Source organism: Tachysurus vachellii, chromosome 4, assembly GCF_030014155.1.
Source record: "Tachysurus vachellii isolate PV-2020 chromosome 4, HZAU_Pvac_v1, whole genome shotgun sequence".
NCBI classification, from domain to species: Eukaryota; Metazoa; Chordata; class Actinopteri; order Siluriformes; family Bagridae; genus Tachysurus; species Tachysurus vachellii.
This window is the reverse complement of record NC_083463.1, coordinates 2,340,461-2,360,460: the sequence shown is the minus strand read 5'-3', so window position 1 is coordinate 2,360,460 and position 20,000 is coordinate 2,340,461. Positions and strand designations below refer to the sequence as shown.

Genomic DNA, 20,000 nt, shown 5'->3' with positions numbered 1-20,000 from the left:
AAGGGAGGATTTCTAGCTGGAACCCAAACTGAACCTTGAAGCTTGAGGCTGAACAAACTGTAGCTTGAAGAAATTAAAATAATTTACTGGAGAATCAGCTGCGGACGCTTTAACTATGTTAGCTTGCTGGCCAGCGGTTTATAGAACACAGAGCTGACGAGCAGTTTGCTGAAAATACATTTGGTTAAAAGAATCAAATTGTTTTGGTTCAATTGACTGAGTATTTTTTAAACAGAAAAAGCTTCATATACACCAAAACCTGCTTCTTATATAAACTTATATATCACTGAACTATTTATTTTAATGAGTGAAAATGTAATTATCAAGTTATTTCCTCCGACGGTTTGAGTAAAGGCCTGTTAGTTATTGCTTAATCCTTCATAGTAAAAAATGCTGAAGCTGAATTTTCAAGAATGTCACAACTGATGACTCCTCATTTCATGTAGTACAAAGGAAACTTGGGAACGTGTAGAGGAAACCTGAGCGTCCTGTTTATTCATGCCACTGGCTCACTTTCTAAAAAACATCTATTTCACTACTAAAACACACTGAATATATAAATCAGATATGAAGCAACTTCCATATTAAATGTTCCGTAATCAGCTTCTGTTATGGTGCAATAAATACATTTTAAAGGTGAGCTATGTAAAGTTCAAAGTATTTCTAATCTTAAAGACAGATAATTCGATTTCTTTCTAATACGCCGTCCGTCTGATCACAACAAAGAATTCTAGCTCCTCCTTATTTCCTTAAAAGGGAAAAGTACATGAAGGTGTTAACAGAGGGGGCGGAGTCAGTTAAATAATCTTTGCAAACAGTGTTATAAGCATTGTGAGATTGAACATCATTAAAATAAGATCACATACAAATGTTAAACAGTTATAAACACTTATAAATTTCGTACACAAATTACACCCAGTTCCTGCTAAATGTTGTGCTGTACATTTATAAATAACATTTTTTGTATAATTTGTAAGAAAAAGTAAAGTTTTTCAGAATTGTGGAATGTTATACAATTCCTCAGGAGATCTGTAGAAACAAATTTAACACTAATAAATCATTAAATAATAGCTTTATTTCCACTTAATGAGCGGTAATGAGCGTAGTGTCCACATGGGGGCGCCAGGTGTATTTAAACACTTCAGCTCCGGGACCGAGTCTCATTTAGACCTGTTCGGTTCCAGTTATTTGGAACAGACTCTGACTCTTTGAACAGAATTCTCAATTTAACTAAATATACACAATGGATGGGGAACAGTTTCAGCTCGTCTGTGGGCAAATTAGTCTAAAGCTTCTGAGCTGTATTACATCTCCCAATGCATGGGATAAAAGAATTGAATCTCTTTAGCTTGGGGGGAGAGAGTCGATTCCATAGATTGAACTGTACCTTGTATACTATGTAGTATTTAGTCAAATTATTTTCAGTGTATGGAATCGACTCCAAAGATTGTGAGTCGATTCCATAGTCTGAACTGTACCCTATATACTATGTAGTGTTTAGTCAAATTATTTTCAGTGTAAGGAATCGACTCCAAAGTTTGTGACTCGATTCACAGTCCCAGTGAATAAAATCAAAAATCAAAAAACTTCTTGAAACGCTCCAGAGTCGAAACCATAAATTGAAATGAACTTTCCGAGAGATGATCTGATAAAGTATCTGATAAAGTACCCCATTCACACACACAGTCCTCAGGCAAATTTATTTCAGTCATTGGAATCGGTTCCACATCTGTTGAGTCGATTCATAAGTTCTTTGGAGTCGACTCGCAGCTCAGAGTTCCGTTTTCTCGGCGATTCCTTGCAGCAGCAGCAGCAGCAGCACCAGCACCAAGGCCACGGAGATTTCGCATCACGCACGATGAAGCCATGGAGGCACCTCTGGAGGAGCAGGTCAGGACTCACGGCTGTAGTGTTGTTATTAAGCCGAGCGGCTCGGATTAACTCGGATGACGGGGCGATGGAGGATCTGACCACGGAGAAGGAGGCTGAGGAAAGTCACCGTCAGGACAGCGTTAATTTACTCACCTTCATCCTGCTGCTGACGCTCACCATTCTCACTATATGGCTCTTCAAACACAGACGAGTGCGTTTCCTGCACGAAACCGGCCTAGCTATGATCTACGGTAAGAATTTAGGCGATAAACTTTATTATTATTATCGTGTTATTATTAGCGTCTCACATGAATGACGATGATTAGCCTGCTAGCTGCTGCTGCTAATCCCAACATCACCTCACACTTCTGAGGGTTTTGTAGAACGTTCCAGTACATTGAACACAGCACGTGACGTTAAACCGGTTTATAATGTTTCTCAGTGTCACATTGCATCATCACGCACTTTATATTCACTGCAGTTCTTCTGTATAAAAAGAAGACAACATTTCGACATTTTCATGGCGCAGTGACAGAGCAGTTCTGCGCTAATAATCTTGGTGTTAATTGTTTCTGCTTGAGGTCCATAGAGACCGTGTTGAACACTGATGGTGCGTTCACGTGATCCTGGAATTCAAAGTAAATCGGAGTTCAAATTCCTGCTCAGGGATTTTAGTCATTCTCATTAGCAACAATTTTCATTTGTATTAAAGATGACAGACATTTCTGATATATCCGTCATATCGAGAAGCAAAACAACAGAGCAGAACAACTGGTTTTGTAAATGATTAGTAAAATATTGGCGTGATGATTAGTTTCCTCAAACAGCACAACATGAAGTGGTTTATTTCTTTACTACAGCAAGTGGCAACAACTGTTTTTAATATGAATTAAATGATCACACTTTCTTTCTTTCTTTAACAGATCATTCAGTTTTCTAATCGTCATCACTGTAAACCCTCTCTGTTCTGTGGTGTTTAGTGTGTCGGTGGTGTTGAATCTGACATTGTGGTGTTTAGTGTGTCAGTGGTGTTGAATCTGACATTGTGGTGTTTAGTGTGTCGGTGGTGTTGAATCTGACATTGTGGTGTTTAGTGTGTCGGTGGTGCTGAATCTGACATTGTGGTGTTTAGTGTGTCGGTGGTGTTGAATCTGACATTGTGGTGTTTAGTGTGTCAGTGGTGTTGAATCTGAAATTGTGGTGTTTAGTGTGTCGGTGGTGTTGAATCTGACATTGTGGTGTTTAGTGTGTCGGTGGTGTTGAATCTGAAATTGTGGTGTTTAGTGTGTCGGTGGTGTTGAATCTGCCATTGTGGTGTTTAGTGTGTCGGTGGTGTTGAATCTGACATTGTGGTGTTTAGTGTGTCGGTGGTGCTGAATCTGACATTGTGGTGTTTAGTGTGTCAGTGGTGTTGAATCTGAAATTGTGGTGTTTAGTGTATCGGTGGTGTTGAATCTGAAATTGTGGTGTTTAGTGTATCGGTGGTGTTGAATCTGAAATTGTGGTGTTTAGTGTATCGGTGGTGTTGAATCTGACATTGTGGTGTTTAGTGTGTCGGTGGTGTTGAATCTGACATTGTGGTGTTTAGTGTGTCGGTGGTGTTGAATCTGACATTGTGGTGTTTAGTGTGTCAGTGGTGTTGAATCTGACATTGTGGTGTTTAGTGTGTCAGTGGTGTTGAATCTGAAATTGTGGTGTTTAGTGTGTCGGTGGTGTTGAATCTGACATTGTGGTGTTTAGTGTATCGGTGGTGTTGAATCTGACATTGTGGTGTTTAGTGTGTCGGTGGTGTTGAATCTGACATTGTGGTGTTTAGTGTGTCGGTGGTGTTGAATCTGACATTGTGGTGTTTAGTGTGTCGGTGGTGTTGAATCTGACATTGTGGTGTTTAGTGTGTCGGTGGTGTTGAATCTGACATTGTGGTGTTTAGTGTGTCAGTGGTGTTGAATCTGACATTGTGGTGTTTAGTGTATCGGTGGTGTTGAATCTGACATTGTGGTGTTTAGTGTGTCGGTGGTGTTGAATCTGACATTGTGGTGTTTAGTGTGTCGGTGGTGTTGAATCTGAAATTGTGGTGTTTAGTGTGTCGGTGGTGTTGAATCTGACATTGTGGTGTTTAGTGTGTCGGTGGTGTTGAATCTGAATCTTTCTTTCTTTCTTTTTTCCTGTCTGTCTGGATATTCGTTCTTTCTGTCTAAGCGATATGTGTAAGTGATATCCTGTAGTTTATTACTAGTTTTTTTACTGTGAATGATGAGGTTCATGTGGACGGTGACTCAGTGACCTAAAAACTGCTGTAAACATCATGACATGAAGACGTACTGATGTTTTCTGTACCAATGCAGATTTCCCCCGATTCATCCAAAAAATAAACTTTTTTGCTTTGCACAGCAGAAAGGTGTGTGTGTGTGTGTGTGTGTGTGTGTGTGTGTGTGTGTGTGTGTGTGTGTGTGTGTGTGTGTGGTCTATTCTGTGGCCTTCACGCATCATGTTTTCCTCCTGCAGTGGACTGCACTACAGCATTAAGCTGGATTCTAGCCTGTGTGTGTGTCTGTGTGTGTCTGTGTGTGTCTGTGTGTGTCTGTGTGTGTCTGTGTGTGTGTGTTTCAAGGTCACTGCTGTTGGCTGGGACTAACACAATTATTAATAGCACCCCATGCTGATTTACACCTGTGACCCCACAGCACACAACACATGTACTGTTAACTTCCTGTAGTGTGTGTGTGTGTGTGTGTATGTGTGTGTGTGTGTGTGTATGTGTGTGTGTTAGCCACTACATCGCTGTTAAGATTAAATCTTATATAGTGATGTTAACTGATGTGCTCACCACCATGAAATACCTTTCATATTTTGTACACGTTGTTATTTATTTATAATAGCGTCTGTTTTATCTTACAGAACGATCATAATATAAATGATGGACGGTTCAGCTAAATTCTCAAATCTGAGCTGTGTGTTGTTTTCTCGTAGCAGTACGAGGAGTCCCGGCTGTAACGTGATCCACCGGGTTCTATTTATACACAAGTACTTTATCATTTCTATAGCAACAGCTCCTTCACCGGTGGAGTCTCAACCTCATTTAAACTACATTATTTATTAAAAACAAAATAAACATTAATGTGATGTTTTTTGTTAGGGAGGGATGGAAGGAGGGAGGGAGTGAGGGAGTGAAGGAAGGAGGGAGGGAGGGAGGGAGGGAGGGATTGAAGGAGGGAGGGAGAGAGGAAGGGAGGGAGTGAGGGAGTGAAGGAAGGAAGGAGGGAGGGAGGGAGGGAGGGAGGGAGGGATTGAAGGAGGGAGGGAGAGAGGAAGGGAGGGAGTGAGTGAGGGATTGAAGGAGGGAGGGAATGAGGGAGTGAGGGAAGGAGTGAGGGAAGGAGTGAGAGAGTGAAGGAGGGTGGGAGTGAGGGATTGAAGGAGGGAGGAAGGGAGGGAGTGAAGAAGGGAGGGATTGAAGGGAGGGAGGGAATGAAGGAGAGAGGAAGGGAGGGATTGAGAGTGTAAAAGTGTGAGGTGTTGTTGATTAATAAATGAAACATTGATGTTGATGATGCCGTACAGAGCGTGTTGTACATCAGCAGGTTGTCTGTTATTCCTTTCATTATAAACATCAGTCACATGTTCTGTACATCAGACGACGTACATTTTCATATTTAATTGAGTTTTTGACCTGTTGAATTTTATTAATTTGCTAGTATTTAGTTGAATACACATCCACATCTCTGTGAATGAGCTGTTACCATAGAAACGGTAACCTACTATGTATAACATCTTGCGCTACTGTACTAGCCGCTGCTAGAGAGAATGAATCAGTGCGTTCTGACCAATCAGAGAGAGAGATGACTGAACATGTTGTGTTGGTGTGCTCAGGCTTGCTGGTGGGTGTAATCCTGCGCTACGGAATCCCCTCGACCAGTTACCACCATCAGACTCCGCCCAGCTGCTCCCTGAAGGAGGGGCCAGTCAGCACCCTGCTACTCAACATCAGTGGCAAGTTCTTCGAGTACACACTGAAGGGCGAGATCAACTCCCGAGAAATCCACAACGTGGAGCAGAACGACATGCTTCGGAAGGTGAGACAAAAAACACACCACAAAACGATTCACTTTTAATGAACGTCTTTGGACTTAACGATTTGGTCCATGATATACGACTATACAAGAATATGTCATTTAGAAATGTCAGTATATGAATATGTAAATGAGTAACGGCAATATATGAATATGTAAATTAAGCGGGGCCCAGGGGGCGGGGCCCGGGGGCGGGGCCCGGGGGCGGGGCAGTCGGCGCTTCTTTGTGAGATAGACCATAGACTCTGTACTACATTTAACAATTATTTATTTAACACTAAATATAAAACTTAAATAACATATAATAATAAATAAGAAAGTGCAAAACAACATTCAAAATTTTGCGTACACGCGTTTTATCGACTGGCTAGTTATCCTCCAGACAGTGACGGACCACGTCTGTCTCTCAATTTGGCCGTGTGGCGCGCGTGCCCGCTCGCGGTGTGAAGCACGTCCGTGGTATTCTCTGAGATGCACTTTTGACGGCCTTTTGTGCAGCGGAATTTTTTTTTGGGCGACCTAGTTAAGGCGGTAGGGTTTCCCAGCTTAGGCGGGCCACCCGAACTGCAAAGTGCTGCGGGAAACCCTGCATCGGTTAGAGAGCCGTCACAGAGTCTGACGTCACTGTATACGTTACACAGCAACGTTAGCGACGTTAGCGCAGCAGCGACAAACACAACATCAACAATGCCGGATGTTCTTTTACTGTTAATGCTCATGGCTTTGTGAACCTACATTGGCATCCAAATGCGGCGAATCCTGATTTAAAATGATTTAAAAATGGCGCTAACGACGTTCTCTTTTGTCTTGTTGGTCACAATAACCCCACCCCCAGCTCCACCCCCAGCCCCTGACGCAAGCGGTTATTAAGTCTAGACTAGAAATTTTTTGGTGCTACTTAAAGGTGGAGTCTCCGATTTTTGAGAAATGCTTCAGGAAACTGAGTCGGGCCGACAACTAAACAAAAATCAAAACAAACGTTTAATCAATGATCAGAAAGGGGCGTGTCTTGTCAATATGGGCGGAGAGAGTGTTCAGTGCGCATGTGTGACATTAGCAGAAAGAGGTTTTAACATTGACATGGAGGATAAAAACAAAGAAAGAAAGTGAAGAAAGACTTACGATAAGGTAAGAAGTAGGACGTGTTAATATAGGATCAGCTTTCCAGCGCTGGAGAGAACTGAAGGAGCAGGACGTTGGTCACATATTCACAGATTGGAGTTTCCTGAGTCAATAACTCCTGAGCTAAACACTGTTACTACACAAATAACACCTCTTTTCTATCGTAGTAATGTAGAGACGCAGCTACAACCGTGTTTTGTGTAGTAACAGTGTTTAGCTCAGGAGTTATTGACTCGGGAAACTCCAATCTGTGAATATGTGACCAACTTTACTTAAGACGCCGAGGCGCTTTTTTCCTTCTCGATAGGTGAGTAACGTTGGTTTTGTTTTGTTACACAGAACTAATATATGTCTTTGTCCTTTACATGATTATGTTTGTGTGTCATTTTTGCTTGTTTGTTTATCTACAATCGTATTGTTCTTCACTTCAGCTATGATAAAGACACATTTCTTTCTATTAGTTGCCTGGGTTACGTGTGTGTGTGGGCGGAGCTATCAGTACAGGGGTGGGACCTGTTTGGGTTAGGGGCGTGTTTGTTTTGGTGATTTCAAATGTCAACACTGGCTTTCAAACAACAGAGACCGCACCTTTTAAGAACCACTTTTCCTGCTTCAGAGCCGGTGCTTTGGGTGTCGAAAAGGAGAGAACTGATTTTAAATTAGACTCTAAACCAGCACTCAAACTGCCTCAGTGGAAAAGGGGCATTAGAATATGTCATTATATGAATATTTAAATTAGAAACATCAGTATATGAATATGTAAATTAGAACTGTCCAACTGCCACTGAACATAAACTAGCTCGTGTTATACATCCCGTGTCTTCATTTCCTCCTCGTTTAGTGTTTAGTGTGAGTTTGGTGTCAGAATTTGACTCAGTAAAACTGATTCATTTAGATTTTATATCACAATTTATAATATTTTTAAAAGATAAACATTATGTCTGATTGGTATTATGACTTTTATCACTGTGACCTCCCTGAGGTTAATTATTTTCCTGTAACATCACTTATTAGTAAAATATGCAAAAAAAAAAAAAAATAAAAATGATAATAATCAAATTTTTTATCCATTTATAGTTACATTTCAGAGTTTGTTTTTCTTTCCCAAAAGCCTACGATGAAATGGTTTCTTGTCGTTTTTTTTAATTGCGTCTATTGCAATGTTTTTGGTTCTGTGTAAGAATGAACACTGACGTCATCATTGTTTTGTCGCATGCTGTGTGTGACATGTGCTGGTACACAGCTGTCAGCCAATCAGAACTAGGGTTGCAGAATTTCGGGAGTTTTCAAGGCTGGAAACTTTCCATGGGAATTAACGGGAATATATGGAAATAAACTGGGAATTTTAAAAAAATGCAGAGTTGCCTTATAACAAGTTGTGTTTAAAAAGTAATTGTGTTTAAAACAATAAGATTTAATGCAGTTTAAGTTGAATTTGTACCCTACGTTCCTCGGTCACTTGCACACAGCACACTGCTTACTGGAGGGCCATTGAGGCCAAAACCCCTGCAGGTACATGCGTTCTTCCATAACATGCACAGTAACACTTTATTTTAGGGTCATTTAACTAGTTGCTTATTAGAATGAATATTAATAGAATATTGGCTATTTATTAGTACTTATTAAGCACATATTAATGCCTTATTCTACATTCTTGTTTTGATTATAAAACTTGGATAAATATATTTGATCTATGGTATTATAGTTTAAATACCAAATACCAAGATGTGTTTATAGAGTAGCTCACTAGCTAGCCAGTAAATCAGATTCAAGCTAACACTATGTATTGAAAATTTATGACGCTAGCTATCATGTAGCTAGCTCAAGTTGTGATGCTCTTTCTGCCAGTTTTCTGTTACCATAGAAACAGAATTACTGTACCACTCAAAGGTTTGGACACATTACTATTTTTAATGTTTTTGTAAGAAGTCTCTTACGCTCATCAAGCCTGCATTTATTTGATCAAAAATCCTTCAGAAATCATTTGTATTAGAAGGTTTTCTGAACATGTTATTTAAAATATAAATCTTTTGTAACAATACACACTACCGTTTAAAGGTTTGGGGTCTTTTTTGTTTTTACCTCTTTTTTTTTTAAAGAAATTAATACTTTTATTCAGCGAGATGTGTTAAACTGATAAAAGGTGATAATGAAGATTTATATATCGTCGCTGTCGGGCAGAAACCTCGTATGTCCAAATTTGGAATTTTTTCACATATCGATGCTATTGGTCAGTCCCCACGTGGGTCTGTTATTTTTACAAGTTATTAACCAATCTAAAGTCTTGAAAATAGCTTGAACACAAATCTCATAACTCCATTGGACACTTCAACTGTCCACCTCTTCCTCACTCCGTGTGAGAGCTTCACGGCATATTTCTCCTCAAGAAGAGTCGCAACGAATCAACACGTCTTCTGAGGTAAATGTCTTCAAAACATTGGGCTCAAAGAAAAACAAATCTTGACCCCCGCTAGTTCTGGTGCTCGTCTGAGGACAGGAATTTAGCGCAAGACAATCCACTGTAACGCGGACTAAACCCTGTGTACTGCAGATAAGGTACGGCGTTTTTTAATGTCCTGAAAAATAACGGTTTTGGAGATACGAGGATTCCGTCTGACGGTGACGATAGTTAGAAAAGATTTCAGTTTGGAATAAGAGGTGTTTTTTTTTTTTTTTTTAAAAAACTTTTTATTTATCAAAGAATCGTGAAAAAATATCACAGGTTCCTAAAAAATATTAAGCAGCACAACTGTTTAACGTTGATAATAAACGAGCATATCAGAATGATTTCTGAAGGATCGTGTGACCGTGACGACTGGAGTAATGATGCTGAATATTCAGCTTTGATCACAGGAATAAATGAGAAAAAACATTATACTGAACTGTAATAATATTTCACAATATAACTTTTTATTTATTTATTTATTTATTTATTTTAAAAAGCCTTCTTTCAGAAACATTAAAAATAGTAATATTTCCAAAATTCCCCAGATTAAGTTCCCGTGGAAAGTTTCCGGAGATTTAACCGGATACTTTCCCCCCCCTTTGCAACCCTAATCAGAACGGATCGTTTTTGTCACGTATTTGTACGTTTACGTGATGCGTATGTTTATGTATCTCTTGTTTGCTGTGACAGGTGACCTTTGACCCGGAGGTTTTCTTCAACATCCTGCTACCTCCGATCATATTCCATGCAGGATACAGCCTGAAGAAGGTGAGTGTCGGAGCAGCAGCACGACTCAGGTTTCCTTTAGCAGGTCAGCGACAGACTTTCATATGTTCTGCTTTGTCACGTGTTAGAATTTCTGATCGGTGGCTGATATACAGGAAGCTTCACTTCCTTTTTTTCACTTTCTCTTGCTGTGTGCAAGTGACACAGACAGAGATATGAAGAGAGAGAGAGAGAGAAATGGGGAGAGAGACAGAGACAGACAGACAGAGAGAAATGGAGAGAGACAGAGAGAGACAGAGAGATATGGAGAGAGACACACAGTGAGAGAGAGAGAGAGAGACAGAGAGATATGGAGAGAGAGAGAGACACAGCGAGAGAGAGACACAGAGAGATATGGAGAGAGAGAGACAGAGACAGACAGACAGAGAGAAATGGAGAGAGACAGAGAGATATGGAGAGAGACACACAGAGAGAAATGGAGAGAGACAGAGAGATATGGAGAGAGACACACAGTGAGAGAGAGAGAGAGACAGAGAGATATGGAGAGAGAGACACACACACAGCAAGAGAGAGACAGAGATATGGAGAGAGAGAGACACACACAGCAAGAGAGAGACAGAGAGATATGGAGAGAGAGAGACACAGTGAGAGAGAGAGACACAGTGAGAGAGAGAGACACAGCGAGAGAGAGAGACACAGCGAGAGAGAGAGAGACAGATGGAGAGAGAGACAGACAGAGAGAAATGGAGAGAGTGAGAGGCACAGGGAGAGAGAGAGAGAGAGACAGACAAAGAGAAATGGAGACAGAGAGAGCGAGAGGCACAGGGAGAGAGAGAGACAGAGAGAAATGGAGAGAGATAGAGAGAGATGGAGAGAGAGAGACAGACAGAGAGAAATGGACAGAGAGAGAGAGAGCGCGAGAGATGGAGAGAGATGGAGAGAGAGAGACAGACAGAGAAATGGAGAGAGAGAGAGCGAGAGACACAGCGAGAGAGAGACAGACAGAGAGAAATGGAGAGAGATAGATACAGCAAGAGAGAGAGAGACAGACAGAGAGAAATGGAGAGAGAGATAGACGGCGAGAGAGACAGACAGACAGAGAGAAAGGGGGAGAGACAGAGAGAGTGAGAGACACAGGGAGAGAGAGAGACAGACAGAGAGAAATGGAGATAGAGACAGCAAGAGAGAGAGTTTATTTTTTTTAGATTTAAAGGAAACTTTATTTCCAGATTAAATGTCTCGTAGCCTTTACGTCCATAACGTGGTTTATACAACACTGTCCACTCTGGTTTAACAGTATCACTCACCCTCAGTACTGCACCAGTTAGTTCTACTGTTTAAACACTTCTTGTTGAAAACCTTTACACAAGCTTTGTAAAAAGTCTTAGTTGAACTTGATAGAAAGTCCAGCGTACATTTTGCAGGCTCCAGAAAGGCACCTGTGACCTCGTCTAGCTTAGGGGCCAAAGGTTTTAAACCATCCTTAGCTCCTCAGTAGTGAGAGTGGATTTCCACCTCTCTAGCAGCTGTGTGGTTAGTCGAGCTGACCTGATTCCCAGGAGTGCTGCTGTGCTGTCCACCGCTGCCTCGTGTTACAGTCCCTGAGTTTAGAAGAACCTTGTTGAGTCCTAGCAGGTTACAATCGAGCCCCGTGGACTAGAGGTTCCTCTAGCAGCCAGAAGAGGGAACATGCAGCATCTGTCCTCTGCCTTCTGAACAAACTCTAAATTTCTGTAGAACGCCGGCAACTTCAGAGTGTCAACATTACAGACGGGGATCCATCAGAAAGAGTGACTTACTCAGGTTCAGTCCTTCTGTGCTGTTTAAAACTGAGCATGCAGCAGCTCTCCAGTTGGATTCTGCAGGTCCATTCAGAAGTCTCTGTAGAAATCGCAGGCGAAAGGCTGCCGCCCTGCTTTGTAGGTGAATGAGACCTTGTCCACCTTCTTCCCTTGGCAAAAACAGTACACTCTGTGGAACCCAATGCAATTTGTCCTAGAAAAAAAACCCACTAATACAGCTTGTACATCTTTCAGAAAACTTACCGGGGGGTCAAGACAAGCCATTCTGTGCTACAGTAAGGATGCCGCTAGACTTGTCGTGCAGCTGCATTCTGGATCATTTGCAGAGGGCGGATTGCGTTCATATGTAGACCTGCCAGCAGTGTGTTGTAGTAATCCAGTCTTAAAATCACAAGAGACTTACCCCAAGGTTGTGAGCTGTGACTGAAGGGGAGATCAGATCGTTGTGCAAGGATATAGCAAGGTCGTGACCTGGGGATGAATCACCTGATGATCAGCAGTACAGTTTTGTTAGGATTGAGCTTTAACTCATGAGCAGTCATCCATGATGATATTTCTGCCAGACATGCAGAGATTCAGACATGCTGAGGTATCTGAGGGTGTGTATCAGTGGCATAGCAGTGGTAAGAGAACCTATGTGAGGAAATAACTTCCCAAAGAGAGTGAGAATACAGGGAGAAAAGAAGAGGACCAAGTACTGAGCACTGTGGGACACCAGTGGAGAGTCTGCGTGGAGCAGATGTCACTCCCTTCCATGTTACCTGATATGAGCATCCTTCCAGGTAGGAAGCGAACCATTCCCAAGCTGATCCACAAATCCCAAGACTCCTGAGGGTGGACAAGAGAGTCTCGTGGTTGACCGTATAAAACGCTGCTGAAAGGTCAAGGAGGATAAGGACGGATGACAGTTTGGCTGATGTAGCAGCATGTAGTTTCTCAGAGACATCTAAAAGGACTGTCTCTGTGGAATGAGCTGCTTTAAAGCCAGACTGTTGGGATCTCGGAGGTTGTTCTGTGACCCTTCCCAGTTCTTCATCATGTCTGCCTCGTCTCCTAAAACAACCCCCAGGTATTTGAAACCCCCACCCCCTCTCCACCAAGTTAGCCCCTCTGGAAGCTTTAGTTTTTCACCCGACCAGTTCCCAAACAATAAAGCCTCACTCTTGCTCCAATTCACTTTAGTCGTGAATAGCACGTTAAACTTTCGCAGTAATGTTGCTAGAGTGTCCACGTCGCTTTGCTTTGTTATTACAACTACAATGTCGTCGACATATGCTGCTACCTTTATGCTATACAGCGAACAGCCTTGTCGTACCCCTCTGCAAGCTTTAAAAGGAGAGCATAAGCCACCGTTTATCTTCAATACACTGATGATAAATATGTATTTATTTTATTTTATTTGCCTCATCGAATCAGTAACTGGAGCTTTAATCATCACTGAATTACTTCACAAACACAGCGGCTTTCAGCCAATCAGGTTTCAGCAGGCGTTTTGATACAGCTCGCTCTTCTCATCTGGGGAGATGTTCACGAGGAGCGCTCGGACCCTGCACATGGCATCTACACACTTTGTTTGTTCCACCAGTTGCTGAACTAAGTGACATCAAAGTGCTGAATAAGCAGAGAGAGAGGAAGAGAGCGAGTGTTTTTCAGCCCACTGTGAAGGACAGACTGCGCGAGTGTGAAAGACGAGTGTCATGTCCTGACCTTTGTCTCCTCCTGAGTCTCTCGATCAGCGGTCAGAGTTTTTATTGATAGACTTCCTGAAGTGAAAAATACAGAAATGAGATGTTCAGCACTGTGTGTGTGTGTCTCTCTCTCTGTGTGTGTGTATGTCTATGTGTGTGTGTGTCTCTCTCTGTGTGTGTGTGTGTCTATGTGTGTGTGTGTGTGTGTGTGTCTCTCTCTGTGTGTGTGTCTGTGTGTGTCTCTCTGTGTGTGTCTCTCTGTGTGTGTGTGTATGTGTGTGTGTGTGTGTGTGTGTGTCTGTCTCTCTGTGTGTCTGTCTCTCTGTGTGTCTGTCTCTCTGTGTGTCTGTCTCTCTGTGTGTCTCTCTCTGTGTGTGTGTATGTGTTTGTGTCTGTGTGTGTGTCTATGTGTGTGTGTGTCTATGTGTGTGTGTGTCTGTATGTGTGTGTGTGTCTATGTGTGTGTGTGTGTGTCTCTCTGTGTGTGTCTGGGTGTGTGTGTGTCTGGGTGTGTGTGTGTGTCTGGGTGTGTGTGTGTCTGGGTGTGTGTGTGTCTGGGTGTGTGTGTGTCTGGGTGTGTGTGTGTCTGGGTGTGTGTGTGTCTGGGTGTGTGTGTGTCTGGGTGTGTGTGTGTCTGGGTGTGTGTGTGTGTGTGTGTCTGTGTGTGTCTGTGTGTGTCTGTGTGTGTCTGTGTGTGTCTGTGTGTGTCTGTGTCTGTGTGTGTGTGTGTGTGTGTGTGTGTGTGTGTCTATGTGTGTGTGTGTCTCTCTGTGTGTGTCTGGGTGTGTGTGTGTGTGTCTGTGTGTGTGTGTGTGTGTCTATGTGTGTGTGTGTCTATGTGTGTGTGTGTCTATGAGTGTGTGTGTCTCTCTGTGTGTGTCTGGGTGTGTGTGTGTGTGTGTCTGTGTGTGTGTGTGTCTCTGTGTGTGTGTGTGTGTCTGTGTGTGTCTGTGTGTGTCTGTGTGTGTGTGTCTATGTGTGTGTGTGTCTATGAGTGTGTGTGTCTCTCTGTGTGTGTCTGGGTGTGTGTGTGTCTGGGTGTGTGTGTGTCTGTGTGTGTGTGTGTCTGTCTGTGTGTGTCTGTGTGTCTGTGTGTGTGTGTGTGTGTGTGTGTGTGTGACATGGTCTTGGTGTTTTTGGGGATTTCCTTTGTGAGATTCCCCAAAGTTTCTGTTCTTCTCTGATTATTTTCTATAACATTTATTTAATTATTTATTATATTTTGATTTATTTTAAAATATGTAATTTATGGATTTGGACACAATGGGTCAGAAATAAAGAAAAATATTTGATTAATTTAGACTTATTTCTTTATTTTACTTATCAAATTAAATATAATAAAATAATTTACATTCGTAAAAATAAACGACTTGATAAAAACGGATTTTAATTACGACTGACACCCAATTTTGGTTTTAATAAAACATTTTGTAATATCCATATTATTTGTTTATTTGTTTGTTTGTTTGTTTGTTTGTTTATTTATTTATTTATTTATAAGCTTTTTGAAGTTCATGTCCATCTGCAGTTTTGGGTTTTAAATAAAGATTGATATAACACGCTATTTTTATTTATTAATTATTTGGGTTTATATACGTGTTTATAAACTTTATTTCTTCTAACAAATACCAAATAAAAGCAGTTAAATGAAATAAGTTCTTCATTATTTTATATTTTGAAATGAATTAGGAATGTAATTATTCTAATGAAAATAAAAATCTATATATATTCTGATAAGGTGTATGTTTGGGTTATGTAGTAAATAAGGTGGTAAAATGAAGCGTTAACTGCATGCGTCAGGGTGCAGCACAGGTGATGTGTGTGTGTGTGTGTGTTTCTCCAGAGACACTTCTTCAGGAACCTGGGCTCCATCATCACTTATGCGTTCCTGGGGACCGCCATCTCCTGCTTCGTCATCGGGTAAAGCAGCTGTGATGTACTGCAGACAAACCAGCTGTTCTTAACTCCAACTAACTCCTCATTAACATGTTATTGTACTAATTGTGTGTGTGTGTGTGTGTGTGTGTGTGGTAGGAATCTAATGTATGGAGTGGTGAAGCTGATGAAGGTTGTTGGACAGCTCAATGATAAATTCTACTACACTGACTGTCTGTTCTTCGGCGCCATTATCTCTGCTACAGACCCTGGTAACATCCTGTCTGTCTCTCTGTTCCTGTCTCTCTCACTATCTGTCTGTTTGTCTCTCTGTCACTGTCTCTCTGTCCCTCTCTATACCTGTCTTCCTCTCACTGTCTGTCTGTCTCTATACCCGTCTCTCTCTATACCCGTCTCTCTCTATACCTGTCTCTCTCTATACCCGTCTCTCTCTATACCCGTCTCTCTCTATACCTGTCTCTCTCTATACCTGTCTCTCTCTATACCCGTCTCTCTCTATACCCGTCTCTCTCTATACCCGTCTCTCTCTATACCCGTCTCTCTCTATACCCGTCTCTCTCTATACCCGTCTCTCTCTATACCTGTCTCTCTCTATACCTGTCTCTCTCTATACCTGTCTCTCTCTATACCCGTCTCCCTCTCACTATCTCTCTGTCTCTCTCTATGTCTGTCTCTCTCCATGCCTGTCTCTCTCTCACTGTCTCTCTGTCTCTCTCTATGCCTGTCTCTCTTTCATTGTCCGTCTGTCTCTCTAACTGTTGACGTATTTGTGTGGGCGGGACTTAATTTTTTATTCATGTTATTCTTATTGGCTGATAAGCAGTGGACACCTCGACACATCCACTCTGATCTGTTAAGTGTAAATTGAATATTGTGCATGATTAATATGAGGAAAGTAATCTTAGAACTTACATTTCATATATATTATTTATGCTGTGTGTGTGTGTGTTTGTGTATGTAGTCACTGTGCTGGCTATCTTCAATGAGCTCCATGCTGATGTGGATCTTTATGCCCTGCTGTTCGGCGAGAGCGTCATGAACGACGCTGTGGCCATCGTCCTCTCATCGTATGTCCCACACACACACACACACACTCAGGGTTACTGGGTTTTTTACGACATCGTTCATCATAAATCGAATCTAGCAGCATCTATTTTATTTATTTATTTATTTTTTATTTTATTTAGGAAGTTTATTTGAACCCTTCGCTTCTTTTCAGTAAATTCATCATGACAAATCAAATGCTCCAGAAAATGGATTCAGCCATTAGATGATGGTAAATAACTCAACTGGAACTTTGCACAGTTTAAAACGAGCGCTTAAAAAAGTACAGTTTGTACAAACACGTTAAACAATAATCACTAATATATTTAAACCGGTGATGAAATAATCTTTCAAACTTGTCTTTATTGAACCCAGAAGATCTTCATCATCATCATCATCACCACCACAATAAATGATTCATTATTTAGAATTATTTAATTCTAAACGTCTTTGTTAAGTAATTTACGATCACCAATTATAATAGAGATAAGCAGCCATGAAAGGTCATAGTGCTGTAATCTAAGAGGATTATTATGGAGTGTGCGCTGAGTTTTTCTGGTCCTTTGTCGCCATCTTCTGGTTAATAGAAACAGGTCAGGGATCATTTCTGTATAATTCGTTTCTATTCAGTAATGGTTTAATGGGTCAGTGGCTTTACAGAATGCTCCTTTGGGCAGCGTCCTTGCCCGGCATCGTTTGTTTGCTTATTAAAGTCCATTCGTGCAATTATATAACGAGCCGAGGTTAATAACAAGCTAGCGGTAATAATTAGCTCATAGCTATAAATAAGACTGTTTGAACTAAACCTTCACCTTACCGCTTTAAATTATAAATAAAATAATATAAATAAAATATAATAAAAAGTTCAGTTTTTGTTCTTGACTTTGAAAGCAGACGTGTCATCGGTACACTAATCCGAGCAGAGGCGGTAAGACTAGAGAAGTCTGTGTGAACTTTCTTGTGTGTTAAGTTCCAAATCCACCGGATCAACACTTCTGTAGGACGCTTACTTTCACCTTTCATTAACTCACCTTACTTTCACCTTTCATTAACTCACCTTACTTTCACCTTTCATTAACTCACCTTACTTTCACCTTTCATTAACTCACCTTACTCTCACCTTTCATTAACTCACCTTACTTTCACCTTTCATTAACTCACCTTACTTTCACCTTTCATTAACTCACCTTACTTTCACCTTTCATTAACTCACCTTACTCTCACCTTTCATTAACTCACCTTACTCTCACCTTTCATTAACTCTATACTGGTTTTGTTTTGTTTTTTTTCTTAAAGCTGCACTTTGTAACATTTTAAAATCTGTAATAAATGTATAGTTTCAGATGCACCTTTTAAAACAACGACTGACAACGTTACCGTTATTTAAAGCTGCCGTTTTATATTTTTTTTCTGGCCCAGAAAATTCTGCACAATCTTCACTCAATACAGCTTGCACCAGCTCCAGCTCATTTTCTCTTAAAGTCACTCTGTAAGGCACGGGGTAGTGTTTGGTACGCACAGAGTGGGCGGAGTCAGCAGGGGATACAGACTGACGCTTTAAAACGCACACGTGTATTTGTATATGCTATGTTATTGTAAATGTTGTTTATTATGTAATGTGTTATTGATATTTTGTTGTTGTTTGTTTGTTTTTTTTTAAAGGTCAATCATGGCCTACCAGCCCAGCGGCGCAAACACGCACACGTTTGACGCCTCAGCCTTCTTTAAATCCGTCGGCATTTTCATCGGGATCTTTAGCGGCTCCTTCGCCATGGGCGCGGTCACCGGAGTCGTCACCGCTCTCATATCCTTTCATCCATTCGCTCAGCGGATCAGAAATCTTGCATGTAGTGAAGATGAATTGCAAGATGTTACAAGCTCTTACAGCGTGATTAGAATCCCGATACGTCTTTACTTAAAGGTCCAAGCTACATGTTCACTGCCTGAGATCAGTTTCTTTAGGGTTGTGCTCTAACTTCACCACCAGGGGGTAAAATAAGTTTGTTTATGTATTTATTTATTTTATTTTTTTTATTTTTAGTGTATTTAATGTATACTTTAATGTATAAACTGAGTTCAACTTGACATCTGTGAGTTAAAGTGATCAGTTATAAACGGTTATAAATATTAAAGTTATAAATGGATGCTTTAAATCTAGTAATTAAATAAGAAATAAAAATGTAAATGAAATCTACATTAAACTGGTGAATAATCTGTTGATTAACTAATAATTCATTCTGAATTAATAAAATAATACATTTATTACTTGAAAAGGAACATTTATATAAATGCATTAGTTCATTAAATCAATTAAATATAAAGTAAATAATTCATATATAAATAAATAAATAGAAATAAAAACTTGATTCTTTAGTTAATAACTTTAGTGATAAATAAAATATATAAATAAATAAATAGATAAATATATATATAATGACTGAGATTTTATCCAAATAAGTAAAAAATGTCTTTATACAGGGAAAAGTATAAAGAGACAAATAATAATTAAAGTTTCATAGCTGCTGTAACATAAGTGTGAACAGGAACGTGTCTCCTGGACCTTTGACCTTTACTGTAACTCTAATCATCCTTTTGCTCATTAATGAATAGCAGATTCAAAAAGTGTTTATACGAATAAAAAAGACATGCTGCTGTAGGATAATAATCAGTTTGAGGACAGTGATGTATGGGTGTGTGTGTGTGTGTGTGTGTGTGTGTGTGTAGTGCTGTTGTTCTGTTTAAAGCATTAACTCCATGTTCACGTCACCAAGTTCACTAAGCTGCACTGTTTCCCTCTGTTGGAGACGGCACTCTTCTTCCTCATGTCCTGGAGCACCTTCCTGTTGGCCGAGGCGTGTGGCTTCACAGGTGTGTGTCTGTCTGTGTGCGAGTGTGTGTCTGTGTGCGAGTGTGTCTGCGAGAGGGTGCGTTTGTATGTCTGTGTGCGTGTGTCTGTGTGAGAGTGCATATGTATGTGTGTGTGTGAGTGCGTATGTATGTGTGTGTGTGAGAGGGCATATGTATGTGTGTGTGAGAGTGCGTATGTATGTGTGTGTGAGAGTGCGTATGTATGTGTGTGTGAGAGGGCGTATGTATGTGTGTGTGAGAGGGCGTATGTATGTGTGTGTGAGAGTGCATATGTATGTGTGTGTGTGTGAGAGGGCGTATGTATGTGTGTGTGTGAGAGGGCGTATGTATGTGTGTGTGTGAGAGGGCGTATGTATGTGTGTGTGAGAGGGCGTATGTATGTGTGTGAGAGGGCGTATGTATGTGTGTGTGAGAGTGCGTATGTATGTGTGTGTGAGAGGGCGTATGTATGTGTGTGTAAGAGGGC

General features: G+C 40.8%; 1 protein-coding gene across 1 annotated transcript in view; it reads left to right on the top strand.

The window, feature by feature from the left end:
- The first annotated feature begins 1,701 nt into the window (after positions 1 to 1,701).
- slc9a7 (solute carrier family 9 member 7) overlaps positions 1,702 to 20,000 on the top strand; it is a 62,436-nt gene continuing 44,137 nt past the window's right edge. Inside the window, exons 1-8 of the mRNA XM_060867382.1 lie at positions 1,702 to 2,123; positions 5,743 to 5,945; positions 10,201 to 10,278; positions 15,570 to 15,646; positions 15,761 to 15,873; positions 16,584 to 16,689; positions 18,329 to 18,470; positions 19,429 to 19,534. Of these exons, the coding sequence (XP_060723365.1) occupies positions 1,859 to 2,123; positions 5,743 to 5,945; positions 10,201 to 10,278; positions 15,570 to 15,646; positions 15,761 to 15,873; positions 16,584 to 16,689; positions 18,329 to 18,470; positions 19,429 to 19,534 (1,090 nt within the window). The 5' untranslated portion in view covers positions 1,702 to 1,858. The remainder of the gene's footprint in view (positions 2,124 to 5,742; positions 5,946 to 10,200; positions 10,279 to 15,569; positions 15,647 to 15,760; positions 15,874 to 16,583; positions 16,690 to 18,328; positions 18,471 to 19,428; positions 19,535 to 20,000) is intronic.